At 41.4% G+C, this 25,011-nt stretch overlaps 1 protein-coding gene across 14 annotated transcripts in view; it reads left to right on the forward strand.

Moving 5' to 3' along the window:
* nfixa (nuclear factor I/Xa) overlaps positions 1 to 25,011 on the forward strand; it is a 142,960-nt gene that overhangs the window by 48,669 nt on the left and 69,280 nt on the right. For 12 of the 14 annotated variants that reach the window (XM_058065531.2, XM_078793498.1, XM_078793496.1 and 9 more), the window contains one exon: positions 2,880 to 3,411. In XM_058065531.2, the coding sequence (XP_057921514.1) occupies positions 2,880 to 3,411 (532 nt within the window). Of the gene's footprint in view, positions 1 to 2,093; positions 2,339 to 2,650; positions 3,412 to 25,011 lie in introns of those variants that run through there. The other 2 variants (XM_058065533.2, XM_078793494.1) reach the window with 2 other exon arrangements.

Here is a 25,011-nt window from a genome sequence, read left to right on the forward strand (position 1 = left end):
CTCAAGGTCAGACATAAATGTTTGTCGAGTCATATGAATGTGATGAGTATTCACGATAGGCTATTTCACTAATATTTCGTAATTGCGGCATTTTTTTAAAATATTTTTTTCCTGGTATAACGACAATATTCTTGTTATTGTACAGTTTTATACTTGTAAAGGTATTTTTGCAATAACTTTATGCTCATAACATTTTGGCTTAATTTTCGCAATACTCTAAATATGTCTAAATTTGCATAATTTTACATATTCTCATAAAGTTCAGGCTTCTTGTAAAAGTACATTTTTCCATCATATAATTCTAACGTTATTGTAAACATACGTACAACTTTAAGCTAATAAAATTACTATTGCAATATTTTGACCAAAATAGCGCGATTTAACTTAATTTAATAATTGGTGGACTTTACTCTTGAAAAATTATGTTTTTTTTCTGCAAACACTGACATTATTTTCTAAAAAAAAAAAAATAAAGAATATGTCTTCATTCTTCCAATATTTTTTAAAATTTGGCAACTTTTTTATTATGCAGTGGTGGACGACTTCATGCTCGTAAAAGTGCAACTCAATTCTTTCAATATGTTATTTAGTGTAGTTCTTTAATACTGAAGGTACTTTTTAATACTTCTTAATCACAACTTTGTAATGGTAATTGACTTGTATTCCATTACTTTTTTTTTTACTATTTTTGTTACTTTTTCATAGAACTTTCACTACATTTTTTTTATGTTATATGTTTTTCCCATGATGCAATGGGCACCGCTTGCCCTCTCTAGGTTTGTGAGTCAGCCAATGAGCACAAGACAAGCAAATTAATTCCAGGATATAACCTTATTTCACATATAAATTCTATATGCACATGATAATTTCTTAAAAACACGACAAATATTGAAATGAACATGTTGAGGCTAATCACACAAAGCCAATACACATTATTCCTCCAAGCAAATATAGCATCAATGGAATTTTGATGGAATTTTGAATATGGAGGTGATTCAAGTGCAAAAAAACAAACAAAAAAAAAAGCAAGAATGAGTGTTGTTTGGAATAGAGTGTAAGGAGGAGGTTTGGGGGGGTGCAGACATTTTCACCCCCCTCACCACCCCAACCCCCCACTTCGTCTCCTTGTTTGTGTGGCAAATCCAGGAGCAGCTGCTGGTCTCAGGGTCTAGTGGGATTTTGGGCCTGTGTTTTCTCATGCCATCCCATGCCAAGGTGCTGTAATGCGAGTGCAGAGGGTTTGGATGGGGGTGGGGGGTATTCTGGAGAAGAGGGGGTTCAGCTGGGGAACACACTGGTGACGAAGGAGGGGCGGTGGGGTGGGGGGGGTGTTTAGATCCACTCTCGATATAAAAAGATGACATCCTGTGGACTTGGCCTTTTTTTGCAGCAGATTGGAACTTGTCTATTTAACAAACGACACACACACACTTCGCTTGCAACTTGCACAAGAACCTCCTTCTCTATCTCTCTCCTTCTCGCTCTACTTCCACTACCAGCCACCAACCATGCACGATTCCAACCCCCCCCCCCCCACACACAACCCCCACCTGTGCCTTTTTTGCTTCTGCCCCTGCCATTCCTCTTCCCTCCCTTTTCGGTGCGGGGAGCGTGCGTATTGGCTGCGGCACTGGTGACTTGGTGCCAAATAGGTGGTCCCTCTGCATGTTGGCACACACTCAGTCAATGGTTGGAGGAGCAAAGTGAGCAGGAAGAGAGAGGCAGAGTTGGAGGGAAAGAGGGCGAAAAAAGAAGCGTCACTCGGGTTTGCCAGCGGTCGTGCGCTCTCTTCCAACACTAGAGTCCGTCCTCTTGTTTTTTTTTTTTAACCCCCTTGTCCAGCTCTCTCTCTCTCTCTCTCTCCCCCTCTCTCTCTCACTCTCCCCTGCTGCGTGAATCCTATGCAGATTCTACTCAACTGAACTCCACCTGCTTAGAATTTTTTTAATTTTTTTTTTTTTTTTGGCTCAAGGTATTTTTTCTACACTTATTTTTGCAGGCAAACTGACAATTTTTTGACACTTTTATTTTGAAATTGATTTTATCCATATTTTTTTTTCATTTTTTTAGACTGAACTTGTCAACTCTCTCCTTCTGTTGTGCTCTTGAACAACAGCTCTCCAGCTACACTACCGCCTGTGTCCCTGTGCTGGTATTACACTGCACCTACTTTTTTTTTTTTTTTTTTTTTTACTGGACACTTTTGCGTTTTATTTTAATTTTTTTGCAATAAATGCAACATTTCTCCACTGCACACTGACTTAGCCTGTGGTGCATTTTAATAGTAATTTTTTTTTTTGCAATCAGCGGGGTCATTTTATGATGACAGAGGAAAATGGTAACTATCAGTATTTATTTTGTATTTTGCTGTGTGTGTTTTGATTTTGAGATTTATTGTGTTGCTGAAAAATGAAATAATATTTAAAATTGTGTTGCTGCATACACACTTGTGTCCACTAATGCAGTGTTTACACACCCCAGGAAAAGATCATTCATTCTCACCTGCTTACCTGGCTGGTAGTGTTGTGCTGAAGTGTGTCCTTCAATGTGGTGTGTCTGTTGTGTATATAAGGCTCTCTCTCTCTGGCTCTCTCTCTCTTTCACACACACATACACACACACACACACACTCTTACTCTCTCGCTCACTCTCTCTCTCTTTCGGCGCCTCTCGTTCATTCCCTCGCTCCGCTCACACGGAGCAGGCGCCGCTCCTCCATGCTGCGCGCCGGTGCTAACTGCCTCACCTCTCTCTTCCCATCCTCCCCCCCGCTCCCTCTCTCCCCGTCCTTCTCTCCCCCGTTCTCACCCTCCTCGTCCTGCTTCCCCCCCTCCTCCCTGTCCTCCTCCGCCCTCCCCCTGTCGTCCTCCCTCGTCCAGGATGAATTCCACCCCTTCATCGAGGCCCTGCTGCCCCATGTCCGCGCCTTCGCCTACACCTGGTTCAACCTGCAGGCCCGCAAGCGCAAGTACTTCAAGAAGCACGAGAAGCGCATGTCCAAGGAGGAAGAGCGCGCCGTAAAGGACGAGCTGCTCGGGGAGAAGCCCGAGATCAAACAGAAGTGGGCCTCGCGCCTGCTGGCCAAGCTCCGCAAGGACATCCGGCCCGAGTTCCGTGAGGACTTTGTGCTCACCATCACGGGGAAGAAGCCCCCCTGCTGCGTACTGTCCAACCCTGACCAGAAGGGCAAGATCCGTCGCATCGACTGCCTGCGCCAGGCCGACAAGGTGTGGCGGCTGGACCTGGTCATGGTCATCCTGTTCAAAGGCAGCCCCCTGGAGAGCACGGACGGGGAGCGCCTGGTCAAGTCACCGCAGTGCACCAATCCGGGCCTGTGCGTCCAGCCGCACCACATCGGGGTATCCGTCAAGGAACTGGACCTCTACCTGGCCTACTTCGTCCACTCGCCAGGTATGTGGGCAACTCACGTTATAAATGGTGCCAGTGTGCGTACACGTGAAAACGGTAAAAAAAAAAAAAATGGCACACACTCTAACATGCCACGCCAAAAAACCTTCCCGATAAGAAACAAATGAAAAAAATAAAATTATTAAGTCTAAATATCGCAAAAATACTAAATAATATAAAAGAAGCTTAAAATTTTTTTGCTTGTCATTTTTATATTTCCCCCTCTCTTGCCTTGTTTGTTTACATGGCAACGTAGACTCAAAAGTAATAAAAAAAAATTGTGAGTGTGTGTGTGTGTGTGTGTCTCCAGGGCAATCGGCCAACATGCCCAGGCGAGGCCATGCTCCTTTTTTCAAGTGAACCATTTGCCCCCTTATATAAACACAAGTTATGTATTATATCATATATTATTGGACATAATGTGCATGCCTGTGTGTGTGTGTGTGTGTGTGTGTGTGTGACAGGTTTTTACAATATCGCGCTTCCAAATATTTTCATGTGAGGAGCTGTTCACAACAAATTTGTTCTAATTCTCACAAAGTGCATGTGCCACGATAAGGCCATTGTAGCCAGGGATTGTCATTTGGCTACAGCCCAGATTGTGTGTGTATTTATGTGTGTATGTGTGTGTGTGTGTGTGTGTGTGTGTGTGTGTGTAAGAGCCATGAGTCTCCTGCTCTCAGGCCGCAGGCTGCTGCCGCCTTCACCGTCTGCCTGAACGCCTGCGCTGCCTTGGACCCGGCTGCCAAACACACACACACACACACACACACACACAGCCAGCACTCTTGCAGCCACCTTCACACTCCTACACAAACACACAGAGCTAAAGTAGGATACACACATTTTGAATTAGGGGAGGGAAAAAAAAAAAAGAATAGACAAACAACTCATCTTTGTAGCGTACTTTCACACGTCGAGCCAAACATGGTTTTTAGTCACAACTGCGTACACACACACACACACACACACAGTGCTGCACACGCCAAAGACCATCATAGATACATTTTGATACAGCCAAAGTGTGTTGTATCGCAGCCACCAGGATGGATACACACACACACACACACACACATTCATTCAGCCAAACACTGCTCACTGTAGCCTACCGTGCGCACATTTTACAAATACACACACTCAGCCAAAATACTGTGCCGTGTTCTAGTGTTTTTCCAACATTACAATCACACACACACACACACACACACACGTGTGCATACATGAATCACATTTCACAGCCAAATCCTCCAAACACACGCTAACTACTTCACCATGCTACATGCAAACATGGGCTCATGACCTAATATTATTTCAGCTGGATTTTTTTGGGGACACACACACACACACATACACATACACACTTTACTGTTTGCACAAATACACACACGTGCCGAAACAAAACTTGAATGGGGTCACTAATATGAAATGTAGCCAAATACTATTTCAACCTTCTATGCATATCTGCCTTTCTTCTGCTTACACACACACACACACACACACAAAAACGCAAACACACTCGCACAGACCCACAATCTCAGCCCAGGCCAAACCCCTCATGCGGGCCGAGCCAAACCCTGGCAGCTTTGCTCTGTTGGTTTATTTGTGGTGTGTGAGGAAATCTCTCTTTTGCTTCATTTTTATTTTAAAATGCGTCTGTCTTATACAAAATAATACAAAAACTGTATTTTGTGTTTATTAAAAAAAAAACTACTTTTAAAAACTTAATAATCATCATATAAAAAGTTAATACAAATTATGTGTTGGGTAATTAATAGTATAAAAAAATATAAATTACATGTACAAGTACACACATTGTTGAGATTAGTACGACAGTATAGTAAAAGTCGGGGGTACGCCTCATTTGCTGAGCACTTCCAGCGTGCCTCAGCACTTCCCTTTCCTCCTCCATGCAGTCCAGCCCGAGTCGGAGAGAATATTTTGGGGCCTGCAGCGAGGGATGAAAGGGAAGACAAAGGGCAAACTGCTGTCTTCAAACCTGCCCAAAGGTCAAGCGTTTTATAACACTTGGCTCCAGGAAAGTATTTGATGGCCAAAAGTGGCGTATTTGTGAGCCAGGAGTGTTTTGTTTTTTTTTCTGCCACGTTCATTGCATTTTTCTTTTAATGCTTTACTGTCACAATGAATGACACTACGTGCTCATTGTGTGTTTTTGTTTGCTTTGCATTTTGTTGGGCTTTGGCATCTGCGCCTTTGCTGCTTCTCTTTGATCCCGTGCACGCTGTTGTTTTGTCTCCTTAAACATCAGCCGTTATTGTTGCTCTCGCAAAGGTAAAGTCTCTGTTCGTCTCTTTTGTTTGTATTATGGAGGAGAGAGACAGAGACAGAGACAGGGCGAGCGTGCATTTGTGCGTTCGTTCGTTGGGAAAGGAGAGAAGGCTGCGATCGTGATTGTTCCATTTGGCAGTGCCCGAGCTCGCTTGGTGTGGGAAGAAGAGAAAGACGTCTTGTGTTTTGTTTATGACAGAGTGGCAAAAAGCTGCCACGGGGAATCTCCGTGGCTCTCTGTCAGGCTTTCTCAGGCTGTTCTTGAGCCAGCCAGCCAGACAGACTTCGAGATCCTCTCTGTTCCGTGACGGAACAAACCACCACGCCATGATACGCAGAGCACTCGCTTGTGTTTTTAGGCACTTCGGGTGGATAAAGGAACATGTCTTTGAATGGAGTACTGGAAATACTGGTTGGTGGTGCTGCCAAGCTCAAGGAGGCCATTTTTTTAAAGTATTTCCTAGTTTAACTCTTCAAAATAATACCCAGAACTTCACCTGGAAGTGCTTCCATTTTCAGTGACCAGACCAGAGATGGACATAAATCATTTTATCACATTTTATTTAAATTTATTTGCACATTGATTCAATCGGCTATTATGTTTTTTGGCATTTTTATCCCAATAGAACCCTTATGACATATTAGTCAACAAATTACATTGCAGTAGAACCTTGGTTAGTCCAACTCTCATTGATACGCATATTTCCCATAAGAAATAATGTAAATCAAATTAACCTGTTCCAGTAAGCTAACAATGTTATCACACAACACATTTTTATTGTTCTACATGCATAAACAATTAAAAATACATATGGATGATGAATGAAAAGGATACATGATCATTTAAAGTTACTTTTACCTTCATGAATACGGGTTTTTTTTTTTTTTTACATGACTTAGGTTGATCTCGCAACCATTGTGTCACATCTAAACTGAACTAAATGATAATTTATCCATTTAATTTGTCATTTATATACATTTAGGAATCATTTATGAATGTAAAATGATCATCACAGATGGGGGCGAGGTAGCTTCCACTTCTGGTTGCTATTTGGGTGCTATCAAGGAATGTCATTTTGTGATAAAAAATAAAAAAATGCATGATTTTTTGATAATTAAATTAAAATTAAACATCAATATGATATGTGGCGTTATGCGTCATGGTCACATGACATGAAAAGCCTGTATGTAGTATATTACCATTAAAGATTTCGAAGTAAGTCATTTATTGACTTAGTATGACGGCAGTTGATATGTCAACTAATTTGTTTACTACTTTACTTTTATTCCCAAGTGGTATTATAACTAATATGCAGAAAAATGTGAATTGTTTGGAAGTAGTCCGGATCATTATAAGGCAAATTACTGCCGCCCACAGGGCTGGAGTGGAATACCATTTATTGTTTGTTTGTTATTTTTTTGTTATTTTAGTTGACAATTTGTCAAGCCAGGTAATCCAGCTACTACGGCAGCAGCTAAGCTCGGAAGGAGGAGTCTATAACTATCTGGCGCTATTGTTTGGCCGCAGCCGAGGTCTGCTACTGAGTGATCCTGTTAATCCTCAGACTGTTATTATTATAATGGAGATAGTGATCTTGGCCCACAAGTGCCAACGTTCTGCATAATAACCACAAACTGGCTCAGTTCCTGTTAATGAATGAGTGTTTGCTCGGTTGGTGTGCACTGACAACTGCAAAGGTGGGGTGCGCATTATCAGAAGAGCAATCCATTTACCGCTCGCTCTAATGTGTTTGATTTGGTTCATAAAACAATATGCATATTTTGCTGTTTTAGATTAAACGCAGCACATTCATCACTTGTCCAAGCATGGAAAAAAGAGCGATTAAAAAAGCATTTGTCAGTCCCTAAGTTAGCTCATTGCACTTACTCATGCTTTGGAACTCGCTTCCCGTCTTTTATTCCTTCTGCGCAGCGAAAGTGTGATTATGAAAAGATGTTTCGAATGTGTTTCCAATCAAAAAAGTGCAGCACAGGAAATTTGCAGTCACTCCGAGGGAGGTGTGAAATGTGCGCACTGTGCCATTTTTTGCCGTGACCGCTCCACACTGCACGCTCTCTAGTGCCAGATCCCGCCTCCCTCGCGCCGGATTCCCGCGTGGATGGCGCTTGTGAAGAAGGCCGGAGAAACCCCCGGCACTAAAGCCGGCCCCCTGCCTCACTGACCACAGGAAGAATTCCTAAATAGAGTGTTGTGGATATATTAAGGAAATAAATGTTGTTGTCGTATCGTCATGGCTAACAATGATGAATGTCTCACAGCGTGGTGTAAGTTTACTTACGGATTCCACAGCTTCCCACTGTTTTGTCGATCTGTTTTTATTTCTCTGTGAAAGTAATCTGTCCTTAATTACTCCCTGATCCTCTTCTGCGGCTCCCATGACATCACATGACATGGAGTGGCCCGTATACATTTCCGTATGTTACGGCGACCCTCAGCGGTGTGGACTGAATGAGGTCCCAACACTGAGGCAGTCAGTCAGTCAGGTCTGAGGCTTTTGTGTCATGTGCTGTGGGAAGCGGGCCCACCCCGGCTAAGAAAAGCTCTCCACATGCAGAGTGGCTTTGGCATCGGGGAGTGTTCGCCCGGTGGCCTCCGTTCACCAAGGCCTATCCTCTTTTACGCTTCTGGAGCGTGTCGAGGTGCAGCGCGTATCAGGTCTGATAGACGGCGATAAAGGGGGTGAAGCGTGTCACATTAGAGAGGGAGTCTCGTTTCTCTATGCAAGGCCGGAGAAGAAAAGTCTTGCATGGGGTACTTATATGCAATTAACCCTAAAACATAAGCAAACCTTAGCATAGCAAGGTGGCGTGTTGCACGATGCAGTCTTATTGTCCTAGAACGTTTGTGGAGATATCCTGCAAAGGGATTACATTATTTAAGGCAGTAGGCAGTTGCTTTTTTTTTTTTTGAATCCATCTCTTTAATCTTCTGTTGAATAAAGTCAGTTGTCAGATCCACATTTCCCCTTAAGGCTAGTCGATGTTTACTTTAATGGAAGACGGCGATTTCGGTTCAACGAATGCCACATTAATTATTATTAAATTGTTTTATTTACACAGCATATCATTTGGTGTGCGAATGAAAGGTATTTGTTGTTGACAATTTACTCCCACCGCTGTATGAATACATGAATTGAAAAAATTCCCAAATGTTCTCTTCCATATTTATGTGAAGGATAAATTGCTTTCAATTACATATACAATACAATAAAGACATATATAATTAATAATTATTTGAATATAATAATACCCACCCCAAAGGGAATGTATTTGTGTAGTTAATTGCCTGACATTTTGTGCTGCGAGAGGGTGTGTTTACACACGGCGGAACCCTGTTTAATACCTACTGATTAGATTTAATTACACATCAAAACACTAACAATTGTCAAATAAAAATGGGTTTAGGCGATGCTAAGCATTATTGATTAAAAATATGCATTCATGACTTGAGTTGAGGAGGCTTTTTTTTGGGTAGTTTTTAATACGGAACAAAAAGCCTAGAAAAAGAGTGGGGGGAGACAGGAGACAGGAGAGTCAATGGTAAGGAGGGGGTGGTATTGTCTGTATTAATACGGTGTCTTCCCAGTGCCGGCTCTCTTTTCAGGCTTTTGTCGCCGCTCCAACCGTGTAATGTGTCCCGTCCCTAAAATCCACATAGCCGCTCCGGAGTGTTTGCCAGCGTCAGCAGAGGCACAAGGGAGGAGGAAAAAGAGTGCAGTGGGTAATGCTCACGATCAGGCTGGCCTGAGCCAGGGAGCATGGCTTATTCACCAGGCTGCACTCACAAGCGAGGCCCTGGCGCTGAATGCTATACCTTCCTACAACATAGTCCTCCAAATTCAAATCATTTATCATTAAATCCAAAGTGCAAAAATACTGAAAAATATCACTCATTTTATTTTGCACATCTGGCTTGCCGTGTTTTAAAAGTAATAATAACGTGGGCAAATTCAACACAGCAAAGGAGTCTGATGTTCTGAAAGTGAGAGGGAGGATTGTGTCGGCGGCTGTCTTTGGCACGCCACTATCACTTGGACGCAAGATGCCAAATTTTCATATACACCCTCTGCCAACCTCCTCCCTCTGATCCTCGCTTTCTTCTCTTGGCTCTTCTTTTTTTTGTTTTTTTTTGCTTTCCTCCTTTCACACATTCCCCTTTTCTTTTATTCCTCTTAAGGGTTCAAACGAAGGCCCTCCCCTAGCCTCATTAGCACCGAGGATTCCTGTTTTGGAAAAATGTAAAATCATTTGTAAGTGCAAACATTTTAGCAATCAATAGGACCATTATCTATGTTTTTATTGAACACCGGCCATCGCCAGGCACTCACTTTGTTTTAGAATGAAATAGTTTCCAATAATGAATACAGTCACCGCGGCCTTGATTGCAACTTTGATATACAGCAATCCCTCATTTATTGCGGTGAATTGGTTCCGCACTCAACCATGATGAGTGAATTTTCCACAAAGTAGGATTCCTGGAATAAAAAGCAATATTATATTATATTCATTGTTCGAGCATAGAAAATCTATTTAGATCCTTCTAAATATGGTTTCTAAAATATATTAGAGCCTTCTGGACATGAAATAGCACCCCTATATTCACATTTACACTGACATTACCAATATAGTTGGCAATTTAATAGTATAAAATATAACATTCTATTATTGGGAGAGTTCAATTTTTTTCATTTTTACTTTTTTACTTCTTGCAGTAGCTGATGTACATTACTTATACCAAGTGACCAGTGTCAAATATGTCTTTCAATGCATTTTCTGAATGTCTTACATTTGTATTTTAGTTAATTTTGTCATTTTTGTGCTGATTTAGACCAAAGATATGTAATATTTGCTTATAACATATATCAAAAAACTGCGCTACAGTGAAGCCGTGAAACTTGAAACACTCTGACACCAACTTGGTGTTTTGCTATGAGCTATTTCTTAAATTCCAACATGTTTCTCACCGTCTTCATCAAAAATGCTGGCACTTATTTTGCAGCTGTATTCAATATGAAAAACAGAGACGTGTTGTGTAACTGTGTTATAGCTAGCAAAGAACTACGGAGCCAGATACCAATAATATCATAGACGGACGACAAAGCTGGGGGACAATGATGTCCAGTTTCAATGTGCCATATTGTACGCTAACCAGGACATGTACTCGTTGACCTACATTAACCAAGGTATCCACTGCATTAGAAACTAAGTCAGTGAATTTTCCCCCTGATATGTACATAGTATGTTGGTTTTCTATTAGATTGTTATCTGACATTTGCAATTAAGTTTAAAATGAGTTTGTTTGTGGCGCCGGGCCCCCAGGGCTTCATGAGGGGCAACCATTTGATGTTCCTGACACCGCTCGTTCCGAGAAGAGCCGTTTATAGAAGACGGACGGGGTATCGGCGAATGAGAAGCACAACAGAATGCAGAGAATCAAATTTGGCATGCGTCCGTGTAAGCAAGTAAGCTTCAAATCATTTTGGACGCAGATCTAGGACACTAGACGTGGAGAAGAAAGAGGGATGAAACGGGATGGTGGTAGAGGTGGGGGTGGAGGGATGGAGGTAGATGGGTGAGACTGAGTGGGGTGAGGCGGGAAGGTAAGGAGAGAGTCCCTCAATGACGACTTGAAAAAAAACGACGCGGTAAATAGAGTGGAGTGGCGGTAAACAAGGCCTCGGCGCTCCATCAAAAGACGCCATTCATGTTTTCGAACAGGAAAGTCTCTCTTTTCTCTCGAGGAGACGCAGAAAGGAAGCCAGTGACGCTGACGAGAGGATGGCGCTTGTTTAGATAACAGGATGAGTTTGGAGGGGAATGGCATTCGTGTGCGCGTTCTTTTTTTTTTTTGCAGAGGGGGGGGGCAGAGCAGATGGAAGGTGGACTCAGACTTAACGAGTGGGGTAAGGTGGGGGTGTGTGTGTTTTTGTTTGTTCTTTATCACTAGTGTGGATTGGAGAGGGAGTAGACTAGACCAATGACAATATGTGCAGTGTGTTGACGACTAAGTAGTGCAGGGGTTTGTGCGTTTTGGCAACACATATATATGCGACTATGCATGCACAAGTGTTTATAATAGAGAGAACATATGTTCATCCACTTATTATATATTTTTCTACTTTGCCTAGTGTCAGGTTCCCAGGGACATGCCGGTGAACCGGCCAAACCAAGCCGCTTTGCCACTTTCCCCAATGCAGACCTCCATAATGTAAAAATAGATTCCTTTAGTATTAAGATGACTTTCCATATAAACTTTTCAATTAATTCCCGGCAATTTGAATCAGTATGGAGTTACTTCAAAGCACTTAGTGTGTTCTGACTGAAAGAGAACGGGCACACAAGCCAAGGAAGTGGCACATTTTAAAAGCTTGAATTGAGTCAGTACTCATGCAAATGTAAACTCATTCAATTCAATTTAACTTAAGATGCAAACACCTTAAGAGCACTTTGTTGATTGCAGTAGCCTTGTCAGCTCCTTATGTGATCTTTATCTGTCACTTGGGATTTTTACCGATCTGAAAGCTGGATAATAGTGTTGGTTCATCGTTTTATTCGCAATGAAAAGAGCCGTTTTGTGTGTTATCAGCGGCATCCAGCGTGCGCCTACTATCAATTCTTGCTGTCTTTTGTCGGTTATCAAAAATGTCACTTGTTTATCTGTCCAGTCATACATGGCGATCAAAACAGGTTCTTTATTTGCCACTCAATATCCACCCTCCATGCGTCCTCTGTCTTGCCACCCCAAAGAGCGCCCCTCCCAACCCTTCCGCCGCCTGTTCCCCTCACATTTATTGGACCCAAATTTGGCTGGCACCATGGCAACCATGGCTCCCAGGGATCCTTTGCCTGGGTACAATCCAAGGCACCTCCAGGGTGGCACTGGCTGGTGTTGTCTGCATGCATGGGCTGCGGGCACAGTAGGTTGCTACAGCAAGGCCATCGTGGCCACTGACCTCACCCTCACCCCCCCACCCCCCATCCTCTCGTGTCAATGAAGTAACGAGCAGCTAACGTGACCTGCCATATCCAGTCATATTAGCCACCGCTTCCACTGCTCCAGGCATCGGTGACTGCAGCAAAGCATTTTACCAGTACACATATTGATGTGGTATGGCTTGGTGCCCAGTATGTCTCCCACATGAGAGACAGATGAGAGAATGAGGGGAAGAAAGACATGATGGGGGGTGCATTTTTTAAAATGTATAATATATGAGCATGTATATATTTTCTGAACGATACACTTCTTCTCGAGTGTGTGTGTGTAAATATTTAGCGGCACACTCTTCATTCTTTGTGTCCTGATATCTAAATATGTGATTATGATGCATGCAACACTGTTGCGTCTGTTGAGACAATATTGTTTCACAGCGGTCGGTTGATGGAAATTGTGAAATAGATTATGAGCAGCTGATTTGCATTCTGCTTGCATTCTAGAAAATGCATTCTAGATCCCCGCTTTATGTATAATATGGTGGCACACATTTAATAACTATGCACACAGCAACTATGATGTAAAAAAATGTAGAAATCTCAATGCTCAGCAAGAAAACATTATCAGTAACACATAAAGACATACACATGTAAAAAATAGTCCCACAATATTAGTTTGGAAGTGTTTTTGTTGGTCTATAGCTGTAATGCTAATGAGTATGCTAATGCTATTTTTTATATAAATGGCATTTATGTATCCACTGTAAAGGATACCGTATACAGCAGGGGTGGGCAAACTTTTTGACTCGCGGGCCGCATTGATATGACAAAATTTACGGGGGGGGCAGACTACATATTTTACACGTAACAGTCCACCTGGTATTATTGTATCTGTAAAATTGTCATGCAATCTGCTATTATTAGTTATTATTTTATATTTATATTTAAATATTTAAAAAATAATAAAATATTATAATAATTACAATAAAATTAAAATAATAATTATATTATTATTATTATTATGTAAAATATGCAAATATAACAATACTATTTTATATAATTAATATAATAATTAGCATTAATATAATAATTATAATAATCATAATAGTTCTAATAATAATTATAATAATAATAATAATTATTATTATTATTATGTGCTTGTGTCCCTTTTTTCAGGAGCACTTTGTAAACAACAGACCATGTCAAAAAATAAAATTGATAAAACCATCAAAAGGTTGGCTCAGGCCATGATGCCAGGTTGTATGTTGAGTTTAAATGAAATACTTTGGAAAGATTGGGCGGGCCGTATTCAAACACTTGGCGGGCCGGATGTGGCCCCCGGGCCATAGTTTGCCCACCCCTGGTATACAGGTATCACAGACAACAACGCAACATTAAGGAATGGTATTATAGAGTGCATACAGGAAGTGGGGTGCAAATTACAAGCTCTTCAGACTGTCTAGTCTCTACTCTACTAAAAAGATAAATCACTGTTTTATATCATAAACTCCTATACCATCTATCAACTCCAATAAAGTTGGGTTCGGCAGCTATCCGGAAGTCTTCGTGAGCACTTGGGAGTGTGACCAACCACAGCTGAGTGACAATGGGTGCAAATTCTGGAAGATCTAGAAAGGATCGCAAAGTGAGTGTGCGCAAAGTGTTAGCAACATTAGCATTGCTATGTGATCTACAGTGCGGACGTTACAGTACACTCACATTTTAGCAAAAAATATCATGCTAGGTTGCTGTATTTGCTGAAGAAAAACGTGTTGATAAAATATAGAGCTTGGGGCTGCACAACGGACGAGTGGTTAGCACGCTGGCCACACAGCTAAGAGACCCGAGTTTGATTCCACGCTCGGCCATCTCTGTGTGGAGTTTGCATGTTCTCCCCGTGCATGCGTGGGTTTTCTCCGGGTACTCCGGTTTCCTCCCAAAATTCCAAAAACATGCTAGGTTAATTGGCGACTCCAAATTGTCCATAGGTATGAATGTGAGTGTGAATGGTTGTTTGTCTATATGTGCCCTGTGATTGGCTGGCAACCAGTCCAGGGTGTACCCCGCCTCTCGCCCGAAGACAGCTGAGATTGGCTCCAGCACCCCCGCGACCCTCGTGAGGATAAGCAGTAGAAAATGAATGAATTAATTTTACATTATATTGCATCTTTTTTACACATAATCCGTAGTGTTGTTAGGTAAACAAACGGCCAAAACAACAGTTTTTCAATGAGATTGTTCAAAGATGGCACCTAAATGTCACTTGCTCCTGCTGGTGTAGAGAGCAACACTATTCCACCGCAGGGAAGGATTGGGAATCTCATCACCGTGCTTACTGGGAGTATGAGTCAGTATCCGTGATAGGTCATGGGCCAATCTCTGCAGCAGCAGGTCTTGTATTTGATGAGAGTAGCAGTAGACGCTTTGACTGAGCAGGGATTCACATCAACAAACCAGTTTGCTGAAGGATTTATGGACAGTTTAATCACACTGGTATTTTGACTTGTCTCCTGCATGGTTGGCTTTGTTAACCGTTTATTTGCCTGGTTGGGATCCTTTTACTCGCTTCATGTGGACAAAGTCGACACGCACTCATCAGTGAGTGCATTGGTCATGCGAGGTGTGCAAGGAGATATGGTGTGTGATGTATGGTAGTGCTGGCAGCAGCGTGCACGCTCCAGGGCTGCCAATTTAGGAAACCGGCCAGCAGTGGAAAGTTGAAGCTTAAAAAATATGTTGTGTTTTTTTTTTTTTTTTTTTTAAGTCAGTAAATGGGCAATAGGGTATTACATTTAGCATCTTTGTGTAGTCTCTATGTTCCCCCTGACCTGAAATTGGGGGTTAGATTGAGGATCGTGACGGACTAATGAGCCGCCTTTTCCTGCAATTACCCTCGTCTCCTCTATTTGCTCTCTTTCTCTCTTTCGCTCTCATTCTCTGGTGAGCGTTTTCTTTTTTCTCTCATCTTTTCATACGTATACTCATTCAAGAATCGTCATTCTTTCTCTGCCTGCTTTTTAATGTCCCCTAATTTAAGAGTTGTAGTATATCAATGTGACCAAACACAACACCATGGTCAATTGGAAAGAAATCTGCTCCTAATTTGTGGTAGATTATCTGGGAAGCAATGTGGAAGTGCTGCTTGGTTCCGACTTTATAGTGAATTTACTTGCTGAGTGATAAAAAAAAATATGAAATGAATATTTTTACAATAAATTGTTGATCCTGTTTGATGCACACCGTGCCATATTCCCGATACAGTGGCTACAGGCATTTATTTACTCAACTGCAGAGAACACCAGGTGGTTAGTAGGCTAAAATTTGAATTGGCAAACACATGTGCATAACAAACGAACATAATAAAATAAAAACACTGTTTGGCAATGGGTTCAAACCAGCGCCCTCTACTGAAAAGCAGCAGCTGTACCATTACACCACTACAGATGGGCAGATGCATATGTGAATTTTGCAATTTTCTTCTCTTATTCTACTGCGTGGTGTCAATCATTGTAGGGTGGAAACTGAAAAATGCATGTGTTCTGCATTTAGGGAGTGGCAGCATTAGCCTGGAACTAACAAAATGCACCTGTTTAATATTGCTTAGATTGTTAGCCACCGGGTAAGGTGTTTATTGTTAAAATAAAATGGTAAAAACACAAAAAAAAGCCATCTGCTGTAGCAACTCAATCATAATCAGGAAAAAAAGACGAAAGAAACAAACTGTATCTTGGAAACTATAGCCCAGGGGTCAGCAACCTGCGGCTCCAGAGCGCGCATGTGGCTCTTCAGCCTCTTTATTGTGGCTCCCTTTGCGATGCTTGAATATTTTTAACACCCGAGTGGGGAAAATGCACGTCTTTTGTAATGAGTTTTAAAAAATCCAACTTTGTCTGAGACCATGAATGCATCCTGAGTGAGTTCTGACTGCTATCCAGTTCAGTACATGAAGAAAAACAAGTAATACTTACCTACAAATCTAAAAAATAAATTCGAGATAATTTAAAAACAGCGGCATGGGAACTTGTTTTTACGTTTACAGTAGTTTACATATACATTTATGTAAGTTTATCTCCAAAACTAGCAAGAGTACTCCAACTCGTCTTTTCTTATCTGAACTACTTTGATACCCCCAAATTCCCTCCAATGTTGTTTTAAACATAATATATGTTTTGCGGCTCCAGGCTATTTTTCTTCAGTGGGCATTGGGTAAAATGGCTCTTTTCATAGTAAAGGTTGCCGACCCCTGCTATAGCCAATCTGTACTTCTGACTTACTTTTTCTTTATTAATGACATCAACCAAGAAAAATTTTTACTACTTTTGTTCCAGAAACATTTTGCTAGTTAAAGCATAGACAACCTGTTTAGGCACTTCTAAATACGATTTTTAACATGATTGCAGCCCTCCAGACATGAAGTAACACCCCATAGCCACCTTTACACTTGTATTACCCATATAGCACACATAATAAGAGTAAATAGGCCAACATGTACCCATGTATGGGGATTGAACCCCACATTTATTGAAGAGAACTTTTGTTTTTTAAATAGTTTTGTCAACTTGAAGGCAAGGGCGGCACGGTGGTCTAGTGGTTAGCGCACAAGTGGTGGTTCAATTCCACCCTCGGGCATTTCTGTGTGGAGTTTGCATGTTCTCCCCGTGCATGCGTGTGTTTTATCCGGGTACTCCGGTTTCCTCCCACATTCCAAAAACATGCTAGGTTAATTGGCGACTCCAAATTGTCCATAGGTATGAATGTGAGTGTGAATGGTTGTTTGTCTATATGTGCCCTGTGATTGGCTGGCCACCAGTCCAGGGTGTACCCCGCCTCTCGCCCGAAGACAGCTGGGATAGGCTCCAGCAACCCCCGCGACCCTCGTGAGGAAAAAGCAGTAGAAAATGAATGAATGAATGAATGAATGAACTTGAAGGCATGTGAACAAACCCCAAATTTTTTGTTTTTTCAACGCCATGGCAGTGAAACAGAGCATAAAAAAAGAAAAGAAAATGGTAATTTTTTATAATAATATATTAATAATACTATAAAATAATTATCACGTAACCTTTGACCTCACTGTGACAAAGCAGCTAGCGTAGGAATGCTTTACAGGGGATCAGTTAAGCTTGACATAATGAGTAAATCCTTGCATAGCTCTGTGGATAGTAAATGCCCCACACCGCTGTTAATGGGATGCTACCTCTAAGCTCAGTGCCAACTGCCGCGCTTCTTATCTTTCCGTCTTGTGCCAAGTAAAAGTCTCCCTGCACAAGACTATCAAGTCCCGATCTCGACTCAACCTTGCTTGATACCGAATCTTGCGATCAGAGGCTAAAATCCAGTGCCTTTTACCCCGTTACCTCGCTGTATGTGGAAAACGTGTCGCTGTTGTTGATTATAAGTTGCTGCTGTAATGGCGGGGCTTAGAATGCCAGGTGGTGGATGTGCTCTGCTAATCTCCTATCTAATGTCGAGGTCCAGGGGTGAAGCTCTTAATCCGTAACACACACATACGCTCCCACACAGTCTTACACACATATGGACACAGACACAGTGCACCCCCACTACCAACCCCGCCCCTCCCCACTAACACATGTGTCTGTGAGAATGTATTCTCATGAAGTTTTGTTTTTCATGTCCAAATAATCTAATCCATGCTATGCACATGTGAATAGTTTGGAGGCGCACCCTGCAGATTCTGGTGTATCTCTTTTGTTTTGCTTGATGAGCCAGGGTGCGCTCCTGATAGAGGATGTTGTCTGAGTGACAAGATAAGAGCCTTGACTGGTTTCTCCAGTCTTCACCCCACGTCAACTATGCTTTTTCTCGATGCGGTCGATGCTATCTTCATTGGTTCCTTTCTTCGATGTATTGGTTTTAGTCTATGGAATAATTCATAACTATGGAATAACTGTACAGGCTTTTAAAAGTATGAAGTATTTTTTCTTTGTTTGGCGTTGTTTACTATTTAGCGCAATTAGGCTAAATTGTGCCATCTATTCCCTCTGGGCTTTTGTTGTTTTTCCTCTCATGGTGGCAGGTGTGGTGGCCATGTGTTTTAATTTAACTGTGTGTTGCAGTTTGCAGATCAAGCTAAGAGCAGGAGGGAGCGAGCGAGGGAGGGAGGGAAAGAGGGAGGAGGAACGTGTCGCTCCGGGGCATCGGGTCATCTGAGGTGAAGTGTCTCTGCAGGCATGTGGGTGGGGCATGAAGAAGGAGGAGGGAGGAGCTACAGGAGGAAGCCTCAGTTGAAAGTGTCATTAAATATTATGAACTGTTCATTCTGGAACTTTGACTGTAGACTGGCGTCCAATGGAAAGCATCAGGTATGAGAGAGGGAAGAAAGGAAGGAAAGAGCGTCTGATAAGTACGTATACAGAGAGGTGCCTTTTTAGAGAACGTAAAAAAATATACCATCGGTTCCCAAAATATGAGGAAGGAGAGAAACAGAACCACGAAGGGTTAGACCAGGAGGCAGAGAGTGCAAGCGTCTCTGCAGGGCGGGTTTTCTGAGGTTGCAGTACTGAATATCGCAGAGGAATGTGGAATGCTGACATGCTGCCAATGCAAACACACCGGCTGCACCACCACTCTGCCCAATGGCTGTCAAGGCCTGCTTTATATACACACACAAAGACGCACAACATACAGTCACATGTATGTCTGAGCATAATATGAACAGTCACACAGAATGTCCGCTGCAAAAGTAAACAGACCGCAGTGATAATCAATTGTGCACAAATTGGCGTGGCACGCATGCACGCATACTTCCACTTGTACAAACATCTGTGCTGTCAGCACCTTCAGACGACACGACGACTCTCGTAACTGTAGCTTGCTAGCTCACGGTGCTGGTGATCAGCACCAAAGCTGAGGTGTCTTTTAGCACTTCTGCACTGGTACTAGTCAGATGGGATCATTCTTACTGCCGCAACTTTTTGTGTGTGTAAAGAACATGCACATGTATGAAAAAAAAAATGTTTAAACAGACTTGCATTTGTAATAGATTGAGTGTATTTCTATTATATTTTTTTGTTAAGTAGAAATGAAAAAAGTTTCTCCTCTCGTTCCGTGTGGAAGTGGTAAGTATTTGACTTATTCGTCCTTCTTCCCCACTCCATTTCAAACACTTTCTTAAGTAAATTATAGAGATTCGTTTAGCTCGCTTGTGGTCAGCGTCTGTTATGACCCTTCGGTGATTCTGTAGCCTGCGCAGATGTAAACAAATAATGACAGGATTGGCAAAGTGACTATTAGGGTGTTTGTCAATGTTAAAATCAGTATTTAAAAAGTCATAAACAGGTTTTCTGTGCTCATACAGAAAAATTTATACATTTTGTGTTGTAAAAATGCGAAAACCAACCCAGTGTAGGTGAATGCATGCTAAGCTATCTGAATAAAACATCATCACCATGTTTGCTTTATGTTATAGGTGACAAAGCACATTTGTGTAAAAGCTAATTAATATATTCATTCATTCATTCATTTTCTACCGCTTATCCTCATGAGGGTCATGGGGGTGCTGGAGCCTATCCCAGCTGTCTTCAGGAAACAAGGGTACACCCTGGACTGGTGGCCAGCCAATCACAGGGCACATATAGACAAACAACCATTCACACTCACATTCATACCTATGGATAATTTGGAGTCGCCAATTAACCTAGCATGTTTTTGGAATGTGGGAGGAAACCGGAGTACCCGGAGAACATGCAAACTCCACACAGAGATGGCCATGGGTGGAATCAAACTCGGGTGTCCTAGCTGTGTGGCCTGCGTGCTAACCACTCGTCCGCCATGCAGCCTGTTAAGTAGAAATGTTGTGTCTAATAAAGACCCTGCCCAAAGATACTTCTTCATGTATTGGCAGGCCGATTTATAATTTATCACGGATTAATCAATATCGATGAATATGTAACCGATATAGTAAATGTCTTTGCTCCGCGGAGTTTCCCCAGTACTTGACCACGCCCCCCCTGCACACAGATAAAGCAACAAGTATGGCGTCAGCTTACTAGCAAAAGAGTGAGCGAACTACATAAAAACAAGCATATAAACTGAAACTGACGAAGTAAAAATAATACAGTGGGGGTAAAATCATTCTTGTGGATGCATAAAAAAGTGAGAGGACGCACAAAATTAAAATGTTTGCTTACTTTTGCAAAATCACTTCTCACTTTCTGATTCCGTGCTCGCTCACTTCTGCTTCTTTGAGCTACGTACATGACGTCACTGACTTGTTATTATGATATTTTTACCTCTTCAGTTTCAATTTATACGCTCATTTTAATGTAGTTGGCTCGCTCGTACACACTCCACTACAGGAGAGGAACACAAACGACTTTTTTTTTCACCATGGTAAGCAAGTTTGCATGCGAATTACAGTGGTTTTTTTTTTTTTACAAAGGCTGAACCACCAGTTGCTCCTGATGCTGCGTCAGCCGTCGGTAAAAATGCTAACAGTGTCAAAGTGCCTTGGATGTGGAAAAGCCCCCCCCCCTTGTAGAATTATAGTTTTCCATGCATTGTAAAAAAAAAGATTATGGAAAAAGACGGGCGTGTTTTTGTCATGCATTCACGGTGTTTATGAGACCTAATGAGTTATTTGTGTGCCCCCATTCATTGTCCCTGTAAAACTTAACATGACAAATTGCCATGTCTATTCTAGCAGCTCTTCCTTGTTGTAAATTTAGAGGCTCTAGTGTGTATACCACTTCATTCTCTGTGTGTGTGTGTGTGTGTGTGTGTGTGTTCTCCGTCATCCTCCCTCTGTCTTGGAGCATGCCGGGGTCACAGGTCAGAACAACTGAGTCGCTCTTTGAAGTGGTTCGCCACACACATGAACTCACCCCCCCCCCTCTCCTGCACACCCCAATATCAAGTCAAGACAAACAGTATTCTCTCTTAAGGTCTTTGCCACTGTTTGCTCTCGTTTCCGAACACAAACAGGTCAGGTCAGCTGTCAGCCATCATGCACATGATACAACGTAGTTATTTATTATCTTAGCGCACCGGTTGTTTGTTTATACATGCCTCCATGATATCACTCTGTGGGAGTTTATTTTTTTATTTTTTATTTTTTATCCCTTTTCATAAAAGCTGAACTTGGCACAGTTATTCTTAAATACACTTAAATTATGAAAATAATATTAATCAGGGAAAGTTAGTGAGAAAAATATATTATGCTCAAATGCAGGGGAGTCCAAAGTAAAGCCAAGGGGCCATTTCTGGACAGTTATTTATTTTTCTATTGCCCCTCAGCATTATTGTAAAAATCTGCTAAATTAATTATTGACGATATACATAATTAAAATATTGCTATATATTAATGAAATACATGTATTAATTATTCCAAAAACATGCTAGGTTAATTGACGACTCCAAATTGTCCATAGGTATGAATGTGAATGTGAATGGTTGTTTGTCTATACGTGCCCTGTGATTGGTTGGCGACCAGTCCAGGGTGTACCCCGCCTCTCGCCCGAAGACAGCTGGGATAGGCTCCAGCATCCCCACGACCCTTGTGAGGATACGCAGTAGAAAATGAATGAATGAATATATTAATTAGCTTTTACACAAATGTGCTTTGTCACCTATAACGTAAAACAAACATGGTGATGATGTTTTACTCAGATAGCTTAGCATGCATTCACCTACAGTGGGTTGGTTTTAGCATTTTAACAACACAAAATGTATCATTTTTTCTGTATGAGCACAGAAAACCTGTTTACGACTTTTTAAATACTGATTTTAACATCGACAAAGGAAGGACAAATAAGCCAAATACTTACCACTTCCACACAGAATGAGAGGAGAAAATTTTTTCATTCCATCTCAGCCATGACATGTTGTCTTGGTCTCCATGCAGTGTGAAAGATAATGTCATGCCTTGCCATGTCTAATAATAAGACACCATAGTAAACCACAAAACAGCGATCATTTACTCATTAATTACTTTTTGGGAAAAACAGTGATATACATTGTGAGGGAGCGGTATTTTAACCATGATATAGTGAGGGACGACTGTAATAATAATAATAATAATAATAATAATAATAATAATAATAATAATAATAATAATAATAATAATAATAATAATAATAATAATAATAATATGGAGTAATTGACTGCTTTATGTGTCAAAATATCCCTCCCTTAATTTTTTAAAAATATTTAATATTACTCTGTAAAGAACATCAGTGCCTGCTGTCAGACAGTTTCATTCACTTGTTAAAATTACGACTTTATTCTTGCAGGAGTTTTTCTCTCTGCAAAATCCCAACTTTTTTACTGTGCAATATTCTGACTTTATTCTCGTAAAAAAACGTGCATTCCCCCGCTCGTAATTCGACTTCTCAGTGTAGCTCTAATACTCACACTGTGGCAGCACAAATGAGCTCATTTAATTGGTCCCGGTGTTTGTCCAGCATGCACACATGTATTTGTTTATGTGGTCAGTCACAGTCATGTGCAGCCAACATGCATGTGTGTATGTGTTTTTCATTCTGTCCACACCCTGTCATCTCCCACCTTCTCTGTGGCCGAGAGAGAGAGCGAGAGAGAGACATAAGTCAAAAGTGCAAGTGTGCCGCTCGGCTGATGAGTCACTGCGAAGCAGCCCCCCCCCCCCCCCTGCTATTTGTAAATATGCGGTTACCCTAATTGAACGCAGCTCCAGTTCCCAACAACTTTCATTTTTTCTCCTTTATGTGTGGCCACCCCTGGGACTCACACACTGGCATAAAGATCCACTGACAGGCACACCTTGGATCTAATTTATATTATGATGAGAATGATGGAACACACACACACACACACACACACACACACACAGTGACTTCAACGTGTCTCCATAATTACAGGCAGTGAGAGAGGTTGCGGTTTGGCTCCCTCTCCTCCCTTGCTGTTAAGAAACTGAGCAGCGTGTGTCATTCAGCACTCGGTCGGCTCCTCCCCAGAGGTGGCAGCAGGGGGGCGATAAACGTGTACACTGCCACACACACACACACATATTGCCACACATGTAGAGGTGTTGGCAAGGGGTCAGTCAATGTTTTGCCTGAGAACCCGTGTGGGTGGCACCGAACATGGCGGCTGCCAGCAACCGCAACTCATCTTTGACCGTTTGATCTCAACTCTTGATACATTTGACTCATTTTTTTTTTTGTATTTCATTCGCTTCAAAAAGAATGGAGTAAATCAATTTAATTGTATGTGTTTGTGACTGAAATAACCGCGGTTCGCCAAAATACAAACTCAACTGCCAGCACTCTGGAGATGTTTATTTCATATTTTCCCTCCTTGTGTGTGTTTCCTTTTTAATCATCTGGTACAGGACTGAGAATTTGTCAGACCTTTTGTCACGTACAGTATTTAAAATATGATTCCAACCTTTACTAATGTGCACTGATCAACACTTACCACATTTGACTGTTTACCAAATATAAATTGTATCATATATATATTTTTTAATTGTTCAGTTTGTTGCTTTTGATGTTTTTAGTAAAGCTAATAGTCAATTTCTGTATGCTCTAGAACAGGGGTCTCAAACACGCGGCCCGCGGGCCCCCACCTTGATATGAAAGTTTAATGTGCGGCCCACGCAAGTTTGATATGGATGCTGTATTGTATCATGTACCCAGAAAAAATTATTACGTTTGATTAATGTTCATGTTAAAGGTTAAATAACTGTTAATAGTTATCCTCCCTATCCATGTGGAAGTGGTAAGTTTTTGGCTATTTAAGTTTAAAGGAAATAACTTGAAGGCTACCGTTTAGGTCGCTAGCTCTCTAGTTTGCGAGTTAGCATGTGTCTCAAGACCCTGCAGTTGCGCAATATGTTGTAAATAAAAAGAGTATAAATGTGACTATAGTCGTGCTTTGTCATGTCTACAGGGCTCTAATAATGCTTTGTTAATTTTAATCTGAAAAAAATAATTTGCCTACCCACCAACTATATGTGGTTTCTTTAGTTTTTATTATTTGCCGTTTTATTATTATTATATTTATTTATTACTGATTGATTGATTTTCTTTATTCTTGATTTGTTTATTTATTTTTCATCTTATTTTGTGTAGAAAAATAAAAAGTAAGATATTTGAGAACAGTGGAATGTTTTATCAGAGCTTTTCTTTTACAAAATCGAAACCAAAGCAAAGTTTATTCATTTTTCTGTTTTTAATAAATGTGTTTTTGTTGTTTTTTGGGGGAAAACCTGATGCCCAGTCTCGCCCAGGCCTTAGCTCCAGTGGCCCCCAAGTAAATTGAGTTTGAGACCCCTGCTCTCGAACCTGCCGAAGAATAATTGATTGTCTGATTTATTGGTAGAGGCAAAATGGAGTGCACATCATGGCTACAACCAGCAGAGGCGCT

This window comes from Doryrhamphus excisus, linkage group LG9 (genome assembly GCF_037039965.1).
Source record: "Doryrhamphus excisus strain RoL-2023G ecotype Guam linkage group LG9, RoL_Dexc_Guam_v1.1, whole genome shotgun sequence".
Classification (NCBI taxonomy): domain Eukaryota; kingdom Metazoa; phylum Chordata; class Actinopteri; order Syngnathiformes; family Syngnathidae; genus Doryrhamphus; species Doryrhamphus excisus.